General features: G+C 41.3%; 1 protein-coding gene across 2 annotated transcripts in view; it reads left to right on the top strand.

The window, feature by feature from the left end:
- The window catches only part of LMTK2 (lemur tyrosine kinase 2), a 45,775-nt gene that overhangs the window by 1,606 nt on the left and 19,657 nt on the right, over positions 1-24,512 (top strand). For both annotated transcript variants that reach the window (XM_083413333.1, XM_083413334.1), the window contains exons 2-6: positions 11,540-11,664; positions 14,488-14,632; positions 16,096-16,169; positions 17,299-17,417; positions 17,903-17,990. In XM_083413333.1, coding sequence (XP_083269459.1) covers positions 11,540-11,664; positions 14,488-14,632; positions 16,096-16,169; positions 17,299-17,417; positions 17,903-17,990 — 551 coding nt within the window. The remainder of the gene's footprint in view (positions 1-11,539; positions 11,665-14,487; positions 14,633-16,095; positions 16,170-17,298; positions 17,418-17,902; positions 17,991-24,512) is intronic.

The following is a 24,512-nucleotide window of genomic DNA, read 5'->3' as shown; positions in this document are numbered from 1 at the left end:
AGGAAGGCTATGTTGTCAACTGTTACTATTAAGAATGACCACTGTTCTTTTTTCATATGCAAACTTAGATCTTGTGTAGAAGTTTCACAGACCTAATATGCCTCTTGCATTTATTGGTTGTATGGCCTCATTTACATTTTCTCTTGTACCTTTGTGTTTGGTATATAAATAACAGACAACCATGCCTCTGAAGTGAAAGTTCATGAAAACTGCTGCAATAAATCTTTTACAGATGCAATAAGGCTCTTTGCCCCTCCTGTATGTAAAAGATTCCCATATATGTGACCGACAGTATTCTTAGATGACCAGAATCGATTTCCTTTTTCATATACATAAGGATTTCTCTTTTGTTGGGCAAAATTTCATTATGCTCGTTCTGACTGTATACATAATGTGTCTAATAGCGTAGTTGAAGATGAGCTATAATGGCTCAGACCAAGGGTCCTTTTAATCCTTCAAATAAAGCCCACAAGGTGGGCATAAAGACACAATCCCTCCCTCACTGTTTGTTCCCTGCAACTGTCATTTAGTGCCATATAACCTCTGAACCTGCTGATAGACCTATCCTTCATGAATTTATCTAATCTTTCAAAAGCCATTTTAAAGCCATCCTCCGGAGCAGCCACTGGCCATTGCCACATCTCATGGATATATCTTCTTCAGTGAAATTACACATTGTAAAGGAGTAATTTCCAGAGGTGTTTCAAATGCCAGTCTCTCCAAGGGGAAGAACTGCTTTACAGATAAGTAAGGCAGTTGGATCTGTTTTGCCCTTTTGACAGAGTAATCTTCTGTCATGTCTGTATCTGTATATCTTGGACATTATAATTGGTCTGAAACACAGTTGAAATTAAATATACATTTCTGCCAGTATGTATGGCATTTCCCGTACAGTTTTCCCCAAGCTATTGGATCTTTTGTTGTTGTTGCTTCCAGCAAAAGTCATTCCACGCTTACATCGAGGTTATTGGAATGAAGTTTATGGAGAAAGAATGCAACACAGGCATGAAACATTTTATTGGTGTAAAAAATGTGACCACAGGTCAACAGCAGCTATTCACTCTGCTAGACAGGAGATTAGCAGCACCCAGATGTGTTTCAGGGGTTTGTGTGTAGGCAAGAGAGAAGGGAAGCATGAAGCACGGTGGCAGGGCGGTAGCTTTCACTTGGAGCCTCTTGTGTCCACAAGGAAACAGGAAGTGCAGTTACCTTGAAACTGACAAAGCTGAGCTGCTACTTGTTTGTTGCCTGAGAAATTTATTTCCGTTTTAAAGTATAATTTCCTTCTAACAAATTTTCCCTTAACTCTGTGGAGACTGGTCTTTTAGGGAAAATTGGGCACTGCCCAACCAACCCCAGTTTACTGTCAGCCAGCCCCCACCTGCCTGCCTTCTTACTTACACAGAAGGGCCTTTCCTGAAAACATCCTCCTCCTTAGTTTCAGCGTTCCCTTGTAGAACTCAGAAAAGAGGTGGGGGACAAAAGTAGCATTAGCTGGCTCTGCCTGTCATGGGTTTTAATCCCACCTACTATTCGGGCTCCCTGCCTTCACTCCTACTGGTCCCAATGATACCAACCTCCATTGCCTACGATAAAGCTACAATTCTATGCAAACATAATTGGAAAGTGGGAGTAAACCCTATTTAACACAGTGGGCCTTGCTTCCAAGTATACATGCATTGAACTGAGCTGCTGGTTTACAAATGCTAACTGTGTCACACTTGAGCAATTTAAGCTGTAAGAATTGCCTCTCTCCTGGTTCGGTGCTATGGTGATCAGATGCGAGGGAGAACAATGCCCAGACCCTTTAATAGATATTTAATTGAGGGATTTTCAGCAGGTATAGTTTCTCTTACTTCTGTTTGGCAGTTTCCTCAGCAGGTTCAGCTTGTTGTATGTGAAGTTGTACCTCTTGAACTTCCCTCTGGTATGCCACTATTACAGGCAGAGAAGCCTTGTTCTCCTTTTTATCTGGTCCGCTAGAAATAGTGCCTGCAGTCACTGAAGTGAACTACATTCTCAATTCCAAATGCTAGGGAAAGTCCATTCTGCTACCAGGTGGTCAAAGGGCACTTTCACATGACACAGAAAATCACCTTTGAGCCTTCTGTGTGTGCATATATATTCTGTAATGTGGAATAGAAATAAGAAGAACTGTGTTAAAACCAAATGGTGGTGGGGAGGGTGTCTGCACTGTAGGAAATACTTTTTAAAAAATTGTGTTGGGCATGGGACTCCCCCATGTTTTATTAAGGGGCAATGATCCTGAGAGTGTTCCCAGGAGGGTGTGGTTATGGAGGGCACAGGTGGTAGAATTGCTGTGAAGAACTGTGGAAATACAAGGAAGGAATAGGTGAAGTAGCAGTACTGCAACTAAGCTTGTGCAGAATGCTTTACCGAAAAAGCACAGCAAACATCTGAATTAGGAGGCAGAGCCTTCAGATCAAATGTAAGGCTTCTAGGCAGGTTTGAATCCCATCATGGAAGTGCTAAGAGTGAAAAAAGTTGTACTGTATATAGTCAGACCTTTGCCCACCTAGCTCTATATTGTTCATTGGTTGGTGTGGATCTCCAGGGGTTCACATAGGAGTCTTTACCTGTCCTACCTTGAGGTGTCGGGAATCTAACCTGGAACTCATAGAATCATAGAATTGTAGCGTTGGAAGGGACCCTGAGGATCATCCCTGCAATGCAGGAATATGCAGCTGTCCCATACGGGAATCGAACCTGTAACCTTGGAATTATCAGAACATGCTCTAACCAACAGCTTCACATGCAAAGCATGTGCTCTAACACTGAAGTATATCCCTTCTCTGATACGATTACATAGATGAAGAATCAATGGAATAGCTGTGCACAGGCTTCTTTTACAGTGGAAGTAGCTAACATGGTGCTCTCCCAGTGTTGTTGGGCCCCAGCTCCCATCAAGCCCCAGCCAGAATGGTCAACAATACCTGGAGAACACTACTGTGGCAGATAAAGGTAAAGGTACCCCTGCCCGTATGGGCCAGTCGTGTCTGACTCTAGGGTTGTGCGCCCATCTCACTTAAGAGGCCGGGGGCCAGTGCTGTCCAGAGACACTTCCGGGTCACGTGGCCAGCGTGACGAAGCTGCTCTGGCGAGCCAGCACCAGCGCAGCACACGGAAACGGAAACAGATACTGCCTTACAAAATGGGAATGTGGTGTGGCTGGACACAAAGTAATGTAAACTTCAGCTGGTAGGATGCTGTGTTTTGTAAGAAAGGGAATATATGTCCAGAAGCAGTAATCATCATTATTTCTTTCTCAGCTGAACTCACTTATGCACTCAGAGTTCCACTGTTGTCTAAGGAACAGCATCATGTGTGCTGATCATGTGTTCTTGGTCTCTCAAACATCACATTTATGTCATGCTAAAATAAAAGTTATCCCTAATCTCTGTGTTACAGGCCTTGATGATTTGGATGGCTTCTTCCCAGATTTTAGTCATACATAACTGCTGTAACCTGCTGGGTTTGAGAGGCATGCAGTGTTCTTTCCATACTGTGACTTTAATTTTGGGCCTGGCACACATTGTACGTTGCAGAGTCCTTTCCTGCTTACTGTTAGTATAATCTTTTGTTCCTCTGCTGCTGCAGTTCTTTTGCATATCTTCTCTGCCACTTCTATTGGACTGCATCCTTTTAGCGTAGTATTTTTCTCCTGTGTACATATACCTCATGCTACAGCATAGACTTAATGGCTCAGAACTGTCTCTCATGTTTTCTTTTTGAAGACTTCTGCCAATTTGAATTATATTTCCCCATTCCAACAATAAGCTTTAAAACCAAAAGCATGAAGACATTAAAGTATTTTATTTACAATATGAAATATTAAAACCTCGTTAAAATGACTTGGTTGTGGCTATTAAAAGCCAGGCCAAGCAGGGGAAGACTTATATCAGGGGTCGGGAGTCTCCAGCCCTCTTAAGTCCTGCTGGACAGCATCTCTCATCAAACCTAACCAATGACCATGCTGGATGGTGCTGCTAGGACTTGTGGTCCCAGCATCTGGAGGGCTGCTGGATTCCCTAACCCTGTCTTGTAGTGTTGCTGGAAAATATTCACACTTGAATTAGAAAGGAACTTCCGCATTTGTTACATAGCTACTGAGGGTCCCACATGTTCGGTCATGACATACAGGTGTTGATTAATTAGGAGATCACCCTTAGTTCATCTTAAAGGTAGTGGTGTCTGTCTATAGTTCATGTACAGCTTTAAAATTAGGTGTATCCACAGCTCAAGTTTTTCTGTGACTGTCATTGAGCAAGTAATATTGGTAACATTGCAGCCCAGTTGTAAGAAACCACGATTTCCTTCAACTTAGGCAAACCTATGTGAGCCTTGGACCCACACACTTGCACTCCTTGTCTTTTGTGTGCTGCTTCTGAACTAATCACAATTTTCTGAGATGTCAAAGCCCTGGGTAGCAGTGACTTAAACTATGCTTAGTGAAACAAGTCAGAATCAATCCTTAGTTTCAGATCCTGGCTTGGTCTCACACTGTGGTGAAAAGTTTACAGTGTACACAATCTACCGTTTCCTGCATTTGGACATCCTGTGGAATTGTGGTAAATTCAAAGGCAGAAGATTTGAGTCTCCTTCCATAGTACATGAAATAAGGGAAGGGGGAGCATGTGAGCAGAAGACATGTTTCTGCTGCTTCTGATCTGAGTCTTTGTAGCTGCTAGGGTAACTATTAGAGCTATCTTATGGTTGGGGCATTAATTGCTCCCCACTCAGTAAACAACCAAAATATTTTATTATACCTACGGGACCGCCTCTCCTGGTATGCCCCACGGAGGACCTTACGGTCTGCAAATAATAACATCTTGGAGGTCCCAAGCCTCAAGGAGATTAGATTGGCCTCGACCAGAGCCAATGCCTTTTCGGCCATGGCCCTGACCTGGTGGAATACTCTGCCACAAGAGACCAGGACCCTGCAGGATCTGACATCTTTCTGCAGGATCTGCAAGGCGGAGCTGTTCTGCCAGGCCTTAGGTCAGGGTCCAGTCTGTCTCCCCCTCTCTCCTTATAAGAACTTGTATGAAAATGCCCTCCAACTTTTCTCACTGGTTCATATAAGACCAGTTACAAACAGTTAGGCCGGTGAGCATTTAAGGTTCCCGACCCTAATCTGTGGGTTGTGGCACTAACATAATCACTTAATTTTCCTTTTGCTGAAAATGTTCACATACAAAGTATAATTTTGAAAATCCCCCACATTCTGTCATCTATGCAGGTCTTTTTAGTTTATAAAGGATTTGACATTTTGCTCAGCAGCAAAGGTGAAAATGGATTTGAAGCCCCTTCTCCTGCCTCCAAACCAACAATAAATTTATTTTCCGTTGCACAAAGTCAAGTGTGTAAAATGTACTGCTGCAGTGGAGTTGCTTTATTTCTGCTTCTGTCAAGAACTGCTGTGCATTGCTTGGTGATTATTGCAATGTTAAGAGAACCATATGCATTTATAAACAAGGGTGGCAATGTGTTAGGGAGTCATGGTTGGCTATAATTTCCCAGTATGTTTCCGTGTACACATCTCTCTAGATGTTCTGCTTTACCAAACGGCCATGCTGAAAACTTATTGTGGAAATTGAAGTAACCTTTAATTTTCTAGGCAATAATATTCCCACTTCTGTATTTAAAGAGTTCATTTTTTTCTTTCTGAACAGTGTGAAGGTATTTTTATCTGTAGGTGTAAGAGCTGCATTGTTACCTTGCTGTTAATGCAGAATACTTTTTTGGTTTACCAGCTCTGTATCAACCTGATAATGCAGGGAAACCAAACTCTGAGCATGTTCCATAAACTGGGAATAGGGTAGCATGAGAGTCATGTTTCAATAAATGTAGTTTTGTGGATGCTTAAAAAAGAAATTAACTCCATGCCTGGGTGATAGGGCATGTTACAAATCAAATTAACACCTTAATGGGAGTGTCTGGCTTGGCAAATTGCTTTTCTATTCTCTGCCAAGCGGTCTGTTCAGCAAGGCAAGCAGTTCTGGCAGGGGCTAGCAGCTCTCCAAATCCTTGTGACCATTTTCAAGGGCTTTTAAGTTGGTCTAGTGTTCGCTGTAGTCAAGGCTGGGTATACTCTGTGCCATAAAACTAGGAGCAAGTTATATACCATTTTGCATAAATCTTTTAAGTTGCATGAGTTAGTATCTGGATTTGTATAGAATTTAAAGGGGGAAAGTCAAGATGAGAGAGGGATATATGGGTTGTTTTGTAGGACATTTTTGCAAGTTACAGTAGTGAAGGCTTGCCTGCTATGTTACAGCTCTGCATTTCTCTAGCTTTATAGCTCTGCATTTTTCTAGCTATGTCGCAGGTCAGATTTCTGCTTCTTACCTGTATTGCTCCCTGCCCCATGCTGTCCTTGATTGTGCTGTTGGAGTGGGGGTGGGATTGACCTGCTTCTTCTGATCCTCATGTTCTGTTCACAGGAACTGGGAAAACAGAAGTGAAAATGAGCTTTAACTCTTCTGTGGCTTTCATAGCTGCTGTTGTGGCTGCTTGTGGTTAAAGATTTTAAAATACTGTGTTTTTTTCATGTATAAGACTAGGGTTTTTTCCTAAAAAATAATGTCAAAAATTAGGGGGCATCTTATACTCTGGGCAATTTCCCCCCATTTTCTTAAATCTGAGTCCCCCAAAACAGGGAGTGTCTTATACATGGGGGCGTCCTATAGACAGAAAAATATGGTACTTTTGTTATCTAAATTCTTAACTAACCCTGAAGATATTACAGTGTTTATAGTAGCTGTGTATATAATAATGAAGTGACTTGGTTGTCTCCAAAGCACAGCGCTATTTCAAGTGAAATTTCCTGCATGTGCTGTTTTGAATTTGCTTCTTTATAGACATTGCCAGCTGGATAGTCATTTGGAAGCTGAAGTTAGTGCCGATGCAGAAGCTCTTGAGCTCAAGTTCAGATACTACACTGTTGTATGTTAATCATTGCTTGATGTGACAAAATAAGTGTTACTGCCTGATTTTGGAGGCTGCAGCACCGTTCCGGTGGGAATAAATTTAGAAACCTGAGTGCTGCTCAGATGATGGAGGATAAAGTGGACATGACAGATTGGAACCATAATTTTCTTGTTGTGTGTTTGGACACTCAACCCATGGTTGGGGTTCTAAATTATGTGTAACAGAAGCAGTGGCCTGATGCGATATCTACATTTAGCCAGAGAGTTGTCTTAATTGCCAAAGTATATTGAATTAGTCTGTGCTTTGCATTAGCTTCACAGCAGGTTTCTGACAAGGTTGTTTTAGACCCAGCTGTGTGATGTAATTGGTTTACTAAATCCAGTAAAATGGTTGACTCAGGCTGCAATCATAAACGCATTTATGCTGGCGTAAGCCTCAGTGAGCACGTGGCTTACTTCCGACTAAACATTCATAGGATTGCTCTGTCACATTGAGCTGGCAACCTCTGTGTACCTGGACTGTGCTACACTCTTCTACGTTGTCTGGTATAATACTCTATTAGTGCATGTAACTCCTCATTATAGAACCATTTTCTAATGAATTTATATTAGTAAGCAAATTAGTAGATTTGGTTGTAATCTACACTTGCAAGTAAATCCAGAAATGTCAGTAGCCTACATTCAGTTTTTATTCCTGCTTGCCTATGTATAGAAATGTTTGACTGCTGTGACATGATGATGGCATGTGAGAGAAAACATGCACAGTTTAGCAAAGATCCTGGTGCCTCTTCATTTCCTTTTCTGTTGACAAGTGCCTGTTGACAAGCCCCTTGTGTTAAAATACAGACCCTGGGTTCTATCCAACATGTACTCTAAGTGGCACTAATTGAAATTAATGTGCATTATTACTAATTTGGATGTAGTAATTTCAGTGGTTCTACTGAGAGTAAATGTTAGCTGGATACAACTCCTTAGATTTAAATTAAAACTTTATATTCATGTCTGCCGTCACTAACTCAAAATTATCCTGAAGTCTATCTTACTGACTTAAGAAAATTATAATGCCTTGCTTATTGTGGAACTGTTGCCTTTAATTATCTTCCCTTTTTCTATTTTTAATTATAACTATTTAATGTGTTCCAGTCATTACCAATGATGGGGAAGGAATACATCACAGATTTTCAACAGAAATGCGTAGACCTAAATTTAATGTCTAATGAAGAAGACACTGAGACCAGGGGGTGATGGTGAGATACCCATGGTACTCTGTGTTACCTAGGTGCCTCATGTTTTCCAGAAATATTTATTGGCATTTGAGCAGTTAGATATTAAACATCAAAGGGAGATATCCAGTGGTGTCTGCCCTGCTCTGCACACCCAAAATCTTTTGTGGGGGATTGGAGAAGGGATGAGAAGAGAATGAGGAAGACTCATGCAAGTGGATGCTTATTCACATGAGGCTGATGCAACCCAAGAGTTGTAGGAAGCTGTGTTGGTTCATTAGTATAGTAGCCTTACTGAGAGCAACAAAAAGTCATTCTAAAAACTCTTCAAAGCCCAGGAAAACAAGACGTTCTTTTGTCCTAAAGAACATCAGGGGAACTGGTAGTGAATAGCTGAGGGACCACCACTGAGAAGGTCCTAACCCAGGTAGCCACCCATCACCTCTCAAAAGGGGCAGTAACTCGGTTGGACCTTTGATCTTAGTAACTGGGCAGGTTTACAAGAGAGTTGACTGTTCTTGAAATATCCTGTTCCCAGACAGCTTGGGACTGTGAAGCTCAAAACTAGTCAACTGTGAAACTCATTAAGTAATTTTGATATTATTTTACTAATTGAGTTATAGAGCTATATTGCTTATAGAAGTTGTGCCTTTTAGCTGATAGGTGTTGCAGTTTAGCTTCTCATCAGAGCAACCCTGATGTAATGTACAACGATATTTGAGAGAATATTTGACCATGGTCAAAGAGGTAACTGATACTGCTGAGCCACCTGACTTTGTTGACAAGCCTGTTTGTTAGGTTAAACTTACTTCTTGTGTGTTTTAGGTGAATCAAGCAGTTGGAGTTCAGACTGTAAAAACAAATTAGCATGTACTCAGCTCTTTTTGCAGTGGATGATGTTATTTTTGAAGATACTGGGACATACTTGCTAGGGTGGCAACTTTGTTCATGGACTGGTGAGAGAATCTAGTCTGTTCATCGCTGCAGTTATCTTTCTTACTCCACGAGAGCTTTCCACATCCTTCCACATCTTCCAGCACTGAATAGCCTTTCCTGTATGGAAAGATAGCGTGCATCTTCAGGGTCTCTGCGGGTTTGTGTGTGCATGCAAATATTTTGGTAACTGCTCTACTTTTTGTCCTGAGTAGATTCGTTTTATTGCTTAATACATAGTGGACCCTCCGGATATCAACTTAATTCGTTCCGGGGGTCCTTATGTACCCCAAAAAGTCCGCAACATGAGGCGCCACTTCTGTGCATGCGCTTCTGCACATGTACGTGCTGCAAAACCCGGAACTATACTCTTCCGGGTTTGCCACATTTGCAACTCGAAAGTTACATTACCCGAAGGTTACGTAACTCCAGGGTCCACTAGATGACAGTTGAACAACTTTTGCTATAGGAGGTACCAAAGTGTGTAGAAAGAGTGCTTTGAAATATTTGAAAATATGAGATCCTGTTGCTGAATACACTAAGACAGAAATAAGGACTCCCATCATCCCTGGCTATTCACCACACTACCTACAGCTGATGGTATTTGGGGTCTAACAACTTCTAGGGGTTCACAAGTTCCTTATCCCTGCATTGTGGAATGTATCACAAGTTCTTCAACAATACTTTCAGGAGCTTGGTTTTTGATGCACATCTCTTTAAGAGTCATCTATAAATATTGGCATTTTTCTGTGTGGTGTCAATATTTCTCTTGGCCTTTGTGGACACCTGCGTGTTTTCTTAGTACCTTCTCTGTTAGCGTCTTAGATATGCAGGTTTAGACATGTTCATGCACATGTTGCTTTAAATTCATAACCTGTCCGTTCTTCAGGGTGGCTTTCTAGTAAAATATGATACATACTTGTGTAAGCATGTTTCCATGTAGTTTCTGCAGGCAAGGATGCCTTCAAGTGAAATGAGGTTTAAAGATAGATGTACTCTTTGATCTTTTAGGGTTGGCTGGTTGCTTTAGAATGGCAACTCTGTCATCTCACTTCCCATATTTTACAAAATCTCGGGGGCTTTGTCTTTGAAAAATGCTGATTGTAAGTTAATGTGACTCTTTTCATAGCTGAACTGATCTTGTGTTAAAACAATGTTCTGTTCTAGTCTCTCCCCCTTCCACTAAAAGCTGCAGAAATATGTACCAACTTCCTCAAAAAAGTCAAGTTGCTCAGACTTTGCTGCAACTTGAAATTTAGAGCAGTTGCGGGATCGTTCTAAGAATAGGTTGAAGTGTTAGGAGAAATGCAAGTAAAGGCAGAAATACTTTATTCCAGAGTGTCTTTCATCAAAAAATATTTCTGATATATGTATACCATTCCATGAAGAAAGTTATTCCTACATGGGAACCAATACTTGCTATTGGTTCCCATGTCAAATGTGATAAAACAAGTTCAGACTCGTTTTATAATTTGAAATGAAGACTTGGTGGTTGCCTTTTCATCTTGTTGAAGTATCTTAATTAAGTATTGGTTAATTAAGTAGTGCCTTGGCTTTTAGATTGTGAACCTGAGAGCAGGGACCATCTTGTTACTGAGATTTGTCACCCACTGTGGGACCCTTTCTTGGCTGAAGAGCAATGATAATCTTTTACCTTCGTATGTACATTCTGAACTTTATTTGATACAGGAGGGCTTCAAGCTTTAATTGCACTACCTTCATCAATTAATCAATAAGAGCTTTAATAGCAGGTTAGCTTCCTCCACGAGAGGAAAAGATGTGAGTGAATGTGTTTAACGTGTATTTATACCCAGCAAGTAAGGAATTCAGCATATTTGATGTCTACATTCAATGACAACTCGTATGGCTGTGGATTGTATGTGCATGTTATCTCTTATGTAATGCTATCTTAATTCCTTTACAGACTTGTTTTGCCAATACAGGGCCTTGTATGCTTTTCTATTTAATTTTGACTTGTTGACAACCGGGTAACCCTATATGATAGCTGAAGGTGAAACGTGTTAAAATACATTGCCAGTAATGCAGAACCAGCACATTCCAATGAAATCAGCATAGTTTACTTGAGACTATCAAAGTGCCATGGGGAAGTATTTGGCTTTTATTTTGTTTTTTAAGTTCAAGCTTTCTAAATGATAGATGTTTCAACAGTGTTTAAAATCCTGAGAATGCATGATAGTTTTGCGAAAAGGTAAAGGCAAAGGGAGAGAGAATACCTACTTTTGGAGCCCCTAAGTCTAGAAATATCCATAAAATCAGTATCCATAAAACCAGAAAAATATAACGCGTACATCACAAATGTTATCGGCCTTACTGCAGAAGTATATAACTGTTCTGAAATTCCTCTCTTCAATAGTTAACATGTTTGTGTTCCAATATATGACACCATGCTTATTTCAACCCTTTGTTTTCTAGGGGAAGCAGCAGTGACTGAAGTTCCCTTCGCGTTGGTGATTATTTCTGCCTGTAGCCTTTTAGGCTTGGTACTTCTCCTTTTGAACTGTGTATCCTGTTGTAAAGATCAAGAGATAAACTTCAAGGTGAGTACAGGAGATAATTATTTGTATCCCTTTAGTACTGGAATCTGATAACACAGACGTATATAATTGTACTGTGCAATGCCAAACATTACTGTGGTCAATCAAAATCAATGGAGGTTGAGGTGTCACAAGTAGCTCTCAAGTCTGCTTAATGACCTACTGTTGCTGTGCAGTCCTGAGTAACTTATTCTGTTTGATGACTTGCCTTCTTGCACTTAACATATTTTCAGAGCACTTAAGTATGAACATGCAGGGGATGGGCTTTTCTGCCTGCCTTGGAGCAATCAAGTAAATGGGTAAACTTTTTAAAGGCAAGGGTCCTGCCAGTCCATGCTGAGAGCCAAACTGACAGTAACAAACGGCCGCAGAAGCCACACATAAATGTGTAGTGCTCCAAATGTCTAAGTACAGTGGGACCTCAAGTTATGAACTTAATTCGTTTCGGAGGTCCGTTCTTAACCTGAAACTGTTCTTAGCTAGAGGTGTTCCTTTGCTAATGGGGCCTCTTGCTGCCGCTGCGCTGCCGGCACACAATTTCCATTCTCATCCTGGGGCAAAGTTCTCAACTCCAGGTAACTCTTCCAGGTTAGCAGAGTCACTGACCTGAAGCGTTTGTAACTCGAGGTACCACTGTAACTTGTTCTTTCTTTCTAAGCTGGGAAATTTGGCCTTGAAATAGATGGAAAATACCCCTCTTCGAGGAATTTATGTTATTGTTTTTTAAAAATAAGCAACAACGCGCAAGAGTCATGGGGATTCAATTAAGAAAATAGTCTCTGTAAGATCTGTGAGACTATTTGTGACATCTTCATACAATGCCTATTTCAAATAAGTATTCAGTGAGGTTAGATTCAAAGCTGGAGGATGGAAACTTCAAGGTATGAATTGTTTTGGGGTTTTGGAATGTAAAGAATGAGACAAACAGGATATTGTTCTACAGAGCTACCTAGCTAAACAGAGCTTGGATGCTGAGCTTGAAAGAATCTCTTTATTAGTGGGTAGGGTTTTTTTTACCTTGGATGTTAAACTATCCCTGTGGTATTCTCCTTCACTTCCAGCTACACTAAAGTAGCTAAACCGCAGTGAAAGCTGACACTTCCTGTGTAGGAGGAAATCTATACTAGAGAATCTGTAATAGACTCACAGAAATACAAAAGAAATACTCTGATCTGTAAGTTTTTTCTCTTAGGAGGGATACAGGTGGAAAGCTTAGCAGAAAATTCACATGGATTTTCTAGGAAAGACCTGAGCAGGATCCAAAACGTAAAAAACACACACCCCAGAGTGACTCATACTGGACTTCTGATATCGTTTTCTATCTACCTAGAATATATAGCCGTCTTATAAAATACTGTACACAGCAGTATATGTACACACAAACAGAAAACACTGTTAAAAACAGTGCAAAATGATTAAAATGCCTGGCTGATCAGAAGTTTAAAGAGCTGTGTGTGCTTGTCAGCATAAAAAGATCTTCAAGAGACACCTGAAAGTCAAAAGCAAGAATGTCAAAAAGATATTGAGCGATTGAGAAACAATAGCAGAGTTGCTTCTGTTAAGAGACAATTAAAAAACACACTGGGCCTGCTTAAAAGTATATCTTTGGATACTGGTTCCATTTTCAAATCTTAGTTTTATAAATGCAAATTTTTAGTTTTATAAATGCAAATGGATTTTTCATTTGTTCCCAGTTTTCCATGTGTCTGCTTTCATGGAGGAATGAAGCTTGCTTATGGCTCAGCTCGAAGTGTTCACCAAAGCTTTTAAAGTATATTTTCCAAGTTGTATTACTTTTTCAGTTAACAATTTTCATTCATTCATTCATTTATTTATTTAAATAGTGTGCATTATATTGGCACAAAACACAGCAATAAACAGCAATTCAATAAAACAAGATGATCTCATAATTCACTCGTGGGCTGCTTTACATGGCTGAAAGATGGTCAAAAATAGGTTCCTTGGAGTATAGACCAGCAGTTGCTCTTTCTAGACCAAGACCAATTACAGAGTATTAGGAAAACAATGTTGCTCTAGTTATTTCTTGCTTTGCCCTTACAATTTCACAGCAAGGTCATAGGTTGTGTGAGCTTCTTCTGTAGTTATAGCGTTACGTCCATGCAACTAACAGATCTTAACTTATGATTCAAAGAATTTTAGGCCGTTGTCCCATGTACAGCTTAATGTGTAAACATGCCCTCCGTTCTGATAAACTTCAGTATAAATATATTTTTATGCTATGCTGAGCTGTACTTTACATCTTTGTGACCTGATTACAACTTGATTTCTTTTTCCCAAAACTGCTTTAATGTTTCTCAGCTTCTTCACGTTTTTAATTAAAATATGTAAAAGCCATGACCTGTGAAACATCCATGGGTGTTAATTGGGGTTGCCATATTTCAAAAGTAAATTTGTTGAGCTTTTTTTTTAGGAAGATCCCAAAATTGTTGAGCTTTTTGGGGGAACCCTCCCCCCAAAATGTGGAGCTGTTTCCACTGCTTTTCCCATCGTTTTGCCATGCATCCGGGTATTTCCTAACAGTTTGGCAACCCCCCCCCCGACGCCATTTATACACCCAAAACCCAGGACGTGTCAGGAATTTTCCCGATGTATGGCAAGCCTAGAGTTAATGATCCTTTTCACAGCAATGAGGGCTGTCACTTTGCTGCTGAAAATGTTGTCGGGGCAGGTAATTTAAGTGTGATAACCCAAGTATTTTTTCAACCAATATTATGGGTAACATCAGGCACATGGGATAAATACTGTGCTGGTTTAAGTTTCTGAATCAGGCAACTTCTTGTTCTTCTGACCTTGCTACTTTTGTAGGAATTTGAAGATAATTTTGATGATGAAATAGACTTTACACCACCTGCGGAAGACACCCCATCTGTCCAGTCCCCAGCCGAAGTGTTCACACTTACAGTTCCCACTGTTTCTTTACCAGCTCCATCACAGTTCCAGCTTCCTACAGGTAGGGCATTTCCCTACCCCATCCCCTCCACCCCAGGACGAGTTTCTGATCCTTGGTCAATGGCCAGTATTGATTCTCTGTCTTGTGACTGAAGCTTTGCTGTAGTATTGATAGCAGAGGGGTGGGGGGGTGCTTCTATCCTCTGACAGCTTGTGAGCTAGCCACATGAGGCTGAGAGTGTGACTTGCTGGCTATGGAAAGACTTGCACAGCTCACAGTTCATTCTCTTAACTATAATCCTCTATACATGGTAGAGTGTAGGGATTCTATTTCTCCTGACATAACTGGTGTTTTTTTTTTAATAGCATGGTATTGCCTATTATGTATTTTCCTGCTTTCCATGCCTTCTTTAGATGTCCCTCCCCTCTGCTTTTTCCCCTTTTATCAGTCACCCACAGAATGCTATTCCGGTAGGATGATCTTTCGTAATCTTACTTCTAAAAATATATTAAATGGGAACAGTGAAGACTTGATAAAAATAGCTTTCATTTTGCTACCATTTGGGAAATCTGAACATAAAAAATCTAAACTTTCTAAACGTGTATTTTACTTGGATGGCGTTGTGAGTAACTTTCTCTCAACACTGGGAGTAGGAAACAAGCAATAAGATTTTTTGCGGAGGCTTTGGGTAGGATTTGTGTGCAGTTCATTTTTATTTTTCTTGGCTTAGAGCAGGGATGAGGTACCTCTGGCCTGCCTACCACTCTCGGCTTTGCAGGGGATCTATTTTGGCCTCTGCAAACCATGCCCACCTGCCCATCAGCTGACATCACTGGTGACATCAGTTGATGGACTGCAGGGCAGGGTTTAATCCTTTTTGGCCATGCCACCCTGTTCTCAATTATTAGCATAAATGTAAATGTATGACTTAACAGAGCTACAGGGAATTTTTTAAAACTGCCTGGGACCTTGTGCTATGGTCTTGTGCACATTTGAGAATAACTTATTGAACACCATCAGATTTTTTAATAGGTAAACAGGCGTGGAGCTGGACTGTAATTCCCATAGTGTTGAATTAAGGTGAAACCAGCGGGTTTTTTTTTGGAGAAAGTGTGGGCATGGCCTGAAGTTGGTTTCTCCTGCACTGGGAATTTGGTTCTCCATCTCCTTTTGAGTGGGACATCCTGTAATACACGGGGGGGGGGGGTTCAAATATATGTAGATGTACATAGCTATCAACATAAGTAGTCTTTGTAAATCTACACTATGTGGCCCTAACCATAGAAAGGGAATGGGGAGTAGGGAGATGGTCCACAAGAACTTTGGCCACAATGAGTGTATACTCTCTCCACATGCAAAGTGCAAAGAGGAAGTTTGAAAACACCTGGGGTTTTAAATACGTTTGCATATTACTGTAGCAAACTACTGTATTATGCATTATTTTTGGGGGGGAGCACAAAAGTAGTTAATCAAAAGCAAGATTGTGGCCACTTGTTGATGTATTGTCTTATTTTGTGTAACAGAAGGGTTGAAATCCCAAGTCGTCCGTCAAAATCTCAACTATATCCAAGAAATTGGAAATGGCTGGTTTGGAAAGGTAAGAAGTCTGTATTGATTGTTGTATTTCTCCAGTTAATTTTCTGATTCTATGATGAGCAGCTCTTGAATAAATTGTGGAGTGCGAGCTTGCCAATGTGTCGGTAAGCAGCTTTAGGGGAGAACTTTCACTGTTGATATTTGAATTTCAAAATTCAGGTTTTGATGGAACCTGGTGCAACATTATTTCTCAAAACTCTTAACACGAACGAATGTGTTTGCAGCAGCAATTAGCATATTATTACTGCTTCCCGTCAGCTCTTCAAAATGTTTTGAGTGCTTAAACTGCAGAAACTTACAGCTCGAACAGGATGTCTACAGTTCTTGTATACTGAGAAAGAATCCCACCAAAAGTCAATACAGTTTACAAGAAGTAGGAGAGAGATTACCTTTTCCCACCCCTTTTTCTGGTTTTGGTAGAGTTCATGGGGTAGCCCTGAGATGCATGACTATCCTGAATCTGACTTCTCTTTTCTCAAAGTCCAGTGTTGCATTCTGGAAACTTGACATTTTGCTGCCAGCTCAAAGAGTGTAAAGTTTGCCAACTTCTGTAGCAGGACAGATTAGATAACAAATTAAAGATGTTGGAGAACAATTAAAGGTGCACAACACCCATTCATGGTGGGAACCTTATGAGGCAGAAGAACCCCTTTTCTTCTCCCCCTGCCGCAGTGTTGTGTATGGGCAACCCATGTGCCAGACTGGTACAGAGAACTGGAAGTCTGTGTGCAGCTTTCTCCACTCTGCTTAGTCAGTGAAATGATAGTGATCTGGGACATCTAAGGAAATCTTTCCATAAGTGTCCACTCTAGTGACCTTGCTCTGCATGCATGAAACCCCAGGTTCAGCTCTTGTGGTCTCCTGTTAAAGGAGCTATTGAAAAGAGTCGAGGCCTTAGAGACCCTGGAGAGAGCTGCTGCAAGTCAGAGTAGGTCACCCCAGGCTTGATGGAGGCAGTGGTTTGACTTGAGACCTTACAGTGAAGAGTAGGAAAATAATAACAACAACAATGATTTAAGCAAGTTCCTGGCCTCCTCCGTCTTCTTCACATGCCTTGTAGTGACTTTTATTTTACTTGTGCACACAATGGCTTCCTCCATGTTTTCAAATACCTGCTGCTTGTTTTTCAGGTTTTGCTTGGGGAGGTTTACACAGGCTCCAGTGTGGCCAGAGTTGTTGTGAAGGAGCTGAAAGCAAGTGCCAGTTCCAAGGAGCAAGAACGATTTTTGAGGCATGGAGAGCCGTACTTGTAAGTAGCATCTCAATAGAAGTGCAAAGGAGGAGGGCATGCCTAGCTTTTCGTGAAAATGCATCGTTACATATTTCTCACTATGGCCACCAATAGCCTTGTCCTCTGTGGTGCACATAATGTGCTCATTGTGGAGCACATGAAAAAGTGAGCTTGAAAGAATAAAGTTAGGCTACCCAGTGAGCTTTTATAGTTGAAGCAAAAATCTGAACTCTGATCTTTTCAGTCCAGGTGCAGCATTCTGAATACTGTTACTCTGCCTCTTACCTTCTTCATGTATGCCTAGCTGCTGCATGGAAGGCTTGTGGTTCTGTCCCTTTCATTTACCAATGGCAGGGAGCAGGGGTGTCACTTTCAGAAATCATCTGCTCACTGAAGATGAAGTATGCTGCTGGGGTGGGCATTTCCGACTTGACTCATAAAGCTGGAAAGAAATGGAGTATGCCTGACCTGAAGAGCCTCTCTTTGTTTCTCTTTCCCTGCAGAATTCTTCAGCATCCCAACGTCCTCCAGTGTACAGGGCAGTGTGTGGAAGCCATTCCCTATCTCTTGGTATTTGAGTTTTGTGACTTGGTGAGTAAATGCCATTTTATTGTAATAGAACAGAGCTTGGTGTTTACTTGATTATTTGATTACTTGATCATAGGAGTTGTAGTCCCAAAACATCTGTAGGGCTGAGTTTGCCTATGCCTGACATGGATGATAGGAGTTGTAGTTTAGTGACATCTGGAGGGGCAAAGGTTACTCATACCTGCTCTAGGGCTTCAGAAAGCTTTTCCTTGTAGCTATATTTTTAAAAGATACTTTACTTCCAACTTTCATACCTTTTCATCTGCATTTATCTAAAGCATTTTTATCCCCCCCGCGGGGCCAAAAAAAGGCTCCCAGAATGATTTACAAATCTCAGAAATAAGTTCTTGCCCTCAGGCTTGCAGACTAAGACTATGAAAAAGGTAAAGGGATTGGGGAAGAGGAGGGTGGGGGAACCAGGTTGGGGAAGGCTGACCTGGAGACTTGTCAGGGGGTTAATTTGAACCAGTGCAGTCTTCTTGGAATTTGTAAAAATAGGCCTTGTAGAAAAAAATCTGATATCTGGCCAACCATCCTAGCTCACACTAAATCAGGCACTGTTGAGGGGGAGGGGGAGGAGGAAGAAATTGTTCTAACACAGATTTCCCAATTCACTGTGTTGTTTTTACACATTTACACACAACAGCTTTTACAATCAGCATTTGGCAGTAAACAGTTGTTTGCATTTCCTGGCATGGCCACTTCTTGTATTCTAGGTTGGTTTTAATTTCATTTAAAATGCAGGCCTCACAGTCAGGTGTGTTGTGTGTTTATCTTACACGAGCTTATCTAAGTTTAAGTGTCTGTGGTTGTCTAGTGCGCCCGGAACAAGTGTCCTTTCAGAATCTTAACGAATTAGGTGGATTGTGGGTCTGGCCTAGTTAATTTTTTTTGCAATAAGTTTCTTGTGTCCCTAGAGGTGTTCAGTGCTAATTAGTTTTTCATTTCATTTCTTGTTCTTTGGAGGTGGGGTGGATGTAGGATATGACCTTTTTACTGTGAAAATCTTAAATTACTTGGCGGCTGTTCAATAACTTACTTGTACCTACATTGTGTCATGCTTCTTCTGATGTATTTAATCGGTCTCCAGGAAGCTCCTGCATGTTCAAGTTGTCATAGTTTATAGAATATAACTTGTTAATACTCCAGTTGCTTGAAGGCTTAGCACATCATGTCAGAAATTGTCGTGATTCTGTGGCATGTATAATCCAGGCGAGGATTTCGCTTGCCAGCATAGAATACATTTCTGTTGTAGCTGTGCAGGAAGCTTTTCGGGGAAGGAACTGGCCTTCGTAAACTTCACTGCTCAATGATGGGCATACAAATTAAAATCCTGTTGCTACAGCCTGCTTCGATTAAACCAAACCTTGTCTTAGAAGTGGAATAATGTACGGCTTAGCGGCTGCAAAAACACATTGCTACTTGCAAGTATGTGAGATGTGCGTAACTTTTGTAAGTGAGGAGAGTGGGATGTGAAGCTGGTGTTAATTGCATGCTGTGCTACATAGCCCTGTTAACATAGGCAGTTATAGCCGCACTTACTTTGTGCAACTTTAATAAGTATCAGACAGTAAGTGCTTTCTCTGACCAACATAGATGGATGTTTTCCACACACACACACACCTTTTTTGTTTTTGCTGCACAGTTGGCTCTTAACAGGCAGTGAAAATTGTGTCTGGTGGTGGTTATAAACCTCTGCAGCGTGGTGGTGGCTTTTTCCTCAGTGGGAAAAAATAATCTACCTTGACAACCAATGCATATAAGTTCTTCATTGAGACTGATTTTCACTTGCTTTCATCGTAATTCTCTGTACCTTCACCACTACCTACATGCTTGAATCCAAACAAGGACAATTGCATTGGGAAGATGCAGGTCTATACCTAAAAACCTGATTGTCTTAGAACCATAAGATTGTAGAGTTGGAAGTGCTCATCTAGTCCAAGCCCTGCTATGCAGGAATCTCAACTAAAGCATATTGCCCACCATTATTGCCTGAAATATAAAACAAAATAGAATTGATCCACTGTGCCTAAGTAGAACTGTGATGACATCTGACAGAATACTGTGTAAAGTGCTCATGAGCTCTCCTAGCCCTTCATAAGGCTAGGATCATCAAATTTGCGGATGATACAACAGTGGTGGGGCTCATTAGTGAGAACGATGAGACTGCTTACAGGAAAGAAGTACAGGGGTTAATTCAATGGTGTAAAGAAAACAATCTTATGCTTAACACCAAAAAAACCAAAGAACTCATAGTTGATTTTAGGAGAAAGAAAAGTGTATTTTTACCATTGCACATAAATGGCGAGGAGGTGGAGAGGGTTGGTAGTTTTAAATACCTGGGCATTTATATCTCTGAGGACCTCTCATGGACTGCAAATATTAACATGGTTGTGAGGAAGGTGCAGGGGAGGTTGTATTTCCTGAGAATGCTCAGGGGACTGAATCTATCTCAGCACCTACTCCTGTCCTATTATCACAGTACCATCGAGAGTGTCTTAACCTATAGTATATTATCGTGGTATGGAAGCAGCTCTGAAACGGATAAAAAAGCTTTACTGAGAATAACAAAAATTGCCCAGAATGTTATAGGGCTCCAGCTACCAACCCTGGATGAGATCTTCACGTCTCGCACTTTGAAGAAGTCACACAATATCCTGAGAGATCCCACCCATCCTGCTCACAACTTCTTTGAACTGTTGCCTTCGGGCAGAAGATATAGGACAATGAAAACACGAACCACACGCCTTCTGAATAGTTTCTATCCAAGAGCTCTGATTGCACTAAATAATGATCTCAGGGCCAGTTGTAAGAAATAGCAAGTAGGGAGTAGGAAGAAATGAGATAGGGTTTAGGTCATGTTATGCTTTTAATAGGTCATGTTATATTCTGGATTATGTATGTTTTATAGATTATGTCTGAATGGGATGAGAGTGTTGGAGGTACGTGCAAATGTGTATGTGAAGCCGGTCTTTGGGTGGGTGTTTGATTTTCGTTGTTGTGTATACTGTGTATATACGGACAATGACAATAAATTTCTATTCTATTCTATTCTATAAGGTCTAGCTGCTGCTGTTTTCTTAAAACAAGCAATAGCTCCTTAGTTTCCTCTTGTCTCAAATGATTGTGTAGGAACTAGATGGCATGTTTGTGGCAGTCCTCTTAATCTATAATTAACTAATGGTGTATCATTTCCGATCGTCCTGAGGTTGTACCAGGTTAAAAATAGGGTAGTAACCATCTTATTAACTGTAATATATTACCCAGCTGTATGTGGCCAATCTTCCGTCAGCGCACAGAATTATTTGTTGATAGCATGACGAATGAGGAGCAAAGAATCGTATTATGAAGTGGATGTAACATTATTATGGCAAGGCCGGCCGGCTGGCCTGTTAACTGGGTATGCTTCCATAGAAAGTAGCTCGTCAGGAACTTTTTGCTGCAGAATGATAAGAAGTTGGCAGTTCCGGGCAGCAAGTGTGCACTCACTCTTCAGAGCATACAGTTTACCTTTAATCCTTCCTAGAACTGTGACTGCTTGATTCCAGATTTCTAGAAAAGAGAAGTACATAGACAGGGAAGCTTGTCTTCTGTTAAAAAACAAAAGTGATGCGGGGGGTGGGAGAGGCTTAAAAACTGACAGTCATATGGCTCACATCAATTACTGTTTTTAACCTAGATTATTTTCTCCAGAGCTAAAAGAAAGACCCTAGAGGTCTATTCTAGAGGTAGCCAACATGGTGCTTTCCTGATATTGTTTGGCTTCAGCCCCAGGAAGCATGACCAATGGTCAGGAATGATGGGAAGTGTAGTCCTTCCCCTCCATACAGTATACTACTCCTAGATTATTTATCTACCCAACTTTCCATATGCAAGTGCCCCTCAGCCACTCCTTCAACCTCTGGTATTTTGCTGGTTTCTAGATTCTGTCCCTTGCGAGCTCTTCCTTCTGCTCTCCTTTTCTGGATTAGCCCCCATTCATTTGCTCCTTTGCAATATATGTGATATACACAACCTTGATGGCAGAAAGTGAGGAGGAATTAAAGAACCTTTTAATGAGGGTGAAAGAGGAGAGCGCAAAATATAGTATGAAGCTCAGCATCAAAAAAACTAAGATCATGGCCACTGGTCCCATCACCTCTTGGCAAATAGAAGGGGAAGAAATGGAGGCAGTGAGAGATTTTACTTCCTTGGGTTTCCATGATCACTGCAGATGGTGACAGGAGTCACGAAATTAAAAGACACCTGCTTTTTGGGAGAAAAGCAATGACAAACCTAGACAGCATATCTGAGGTTGTTGATATTTCTTCCAGCAATCTTAATTCTGGTTTGGGATTCATCCATCCCAGCCTTTCGCATGATGAATTCTGCATATAAGTTGAATAAGCAGGGAGACAATATACAGCCTTGTCCTACTCCATTCCCAATTTTGACAAACCTAGACAACATCTTAAAAAGCAGAGACATCACCTTACCGACAAAGGTCCGTATAGTTAAAGCTATGTTTTTCCCAGTAGTGATGTATGGAAGTGAGAGCTGGACCATAAAGAAGGCTGATCGCCGAAGAATTAATGCTTTTGAATTATGGTGCTGGAGGAGACTCTTGAGAGTCCCATGGACTGCAAGAAGATCAAACCTATCCATTCTGAAGGAAATCAGCCCTGAGTGCTCACTGGAAGGACAGATCCTGAAGCTGAGGCTCCAATACCTTGGCCACCTCATGAGAAGAGAAGACTCCCTGGAAAAGACCCTGATGTTGGGAAAGATGGAGGGCACAAAAAAAGGGGATGACAGAGGACGAGATGGTTGGACAGTGTTCTCAAAGCTACTAACATGAGTTTGACCAAGCTGCGGGAGGCAGTAGAAGACAGGAGTGCCTAACATGCTCTGGTCCATGGGTTCACAAAGAGTCGGACACGACTAAACGACTCAACAACAACATTTGCTCCTTTCCTTAAAGTTGCTTGATGTTGGCACTTCCCATGCCATAGTCATACACATTCTCTACCCCCCCCCCCCAAACACCCTGCTTCCCCTCCTCACGCTTTCCAAATGTAGCCTTAGAACAGGGATATACTTCCTGGCTGTTATTCTCTGTTGCTATACATGGGGATTTGGTGTGTTCTCAGGATTTTCCTTACAGCTGTGAAAACTGATGCTTAAAGAAGCTGCTAATCTTGGAACCTTTCATACAGCTTAGTTTTCCAGTTGACTCCCTCTGTCACTAAGTCACTCATATCTCCTTTAAGGACTGCCCAAGGAAGTTTACATATAAACTCTGCAAAGCTTTGAAAGAATAAGACACTTATTCTGCTCCCCACCCTCAAAAAAATTACCCCCAAATAGATCAGTTAGCTGCTGTAAAAATCGCTCTCATCATTCGCATCAGTAGTAGCTTAATTCCAGCCAGTAATTCCAAAATCGAAAATGTTCCACTGCTTTATTTTTCCATGGATTTTTTTTTCTTTCCTAAGTTCATGAGCAGCGGTGAATAGATACCAATTCCACATACAATATTAGCACAGCTTGGCTGTTTTAAAGATATGTTTGCTAAATACAAGTAAAATAAGCATACTACATTAGATCACTCTCAAGGCTTCAGAACATTTTCTAATGCAAATTAACCCTAATGTGCATAGGAAAATGTTCCAGAAAAACCATCACCAGTGATCCCAGCTACCTTAGAGTCGTGAGAGAAATGGAGAACCATAAGAGGAAATAAAAAAAAAACCCTGCTGGAGTTGGAACAAGGAGCATGCTACCTGCAAAATAAATGATTTAACAAACATTTTAAAACTTTTTAAAACTCTAAACAAAACATGTGAAGCAAATTTACAAACAGATAAACAAATCATGAGTCTGAATAGATCCTCTGAAACAGAAAAATTTTCAGCAGGCATCTAATAGAGTACAGTACAAAGCAAAAGCATACAATGATGGTGTACTAAGATTACAGTTATGCTTGCTGCTTAACATCAATAGGCAGGGAGTTCCAAAGTATAGGCATTGCTATAGCTTGAGCAGGTGCTTTAAATATCTCCCTCTAGCGGTTTTCTCTTTGTTGCAAGTTACTGGCAGGTAGTGGTCCATAAGGGGGACGCGGGTGGCGCTGTAGGTAAAAGCCTCAGCGCCTAGGACTTGCCGATCGAAAGGTCGGCGGTTCGAATCCCCGCGGCAGGGTGCGCTCCCATCACTCGGTCCCAGCGCCTGCCCACCTAGCAGTTCGAAAGCACCCCTGGGTGCAAGTAGATAAATAGGGACTGCTTACTAGCGGGAAGGTAAACGGCGTTCCGTGTGTTGCGCTGGCTTGCCAGATGCAGCTTGTCACGCTGGCCACGTGACCTGGAAGTGTCTGCAGACAGCGCTGGCTCCCGGCCTCTAGAGTGAGATGAGCGCACAACCCTAGAGTCTGGCAAGACTGGCCTGTACGGGCAGGGGTACCTTTACCCTAGTGGTCCATATGGGCAGGTAAGCCCTCCCCCTCTCCCCATTTGGGAAGTTTGCAATGATGTGGTGAAGGTTGCT

This window comes from Podarcis tiliguerta, assembly GCF_965153285.1.
Source record: "Podarcis tiliguerta genome assembly, chromosome: 14".
Classification (NCBI taxonomy): domain Eukaryota; kingdom Metazoa; phylum Chordata; class Lepidosauria; order Squamata; family Lacertidae; genus Podarcis; species Podarcis tiliguerta.
Note: the sequence above shows the minus strand (reverse complement) of the source record. Positions and strands in the feature narration are given on the sequence as shown.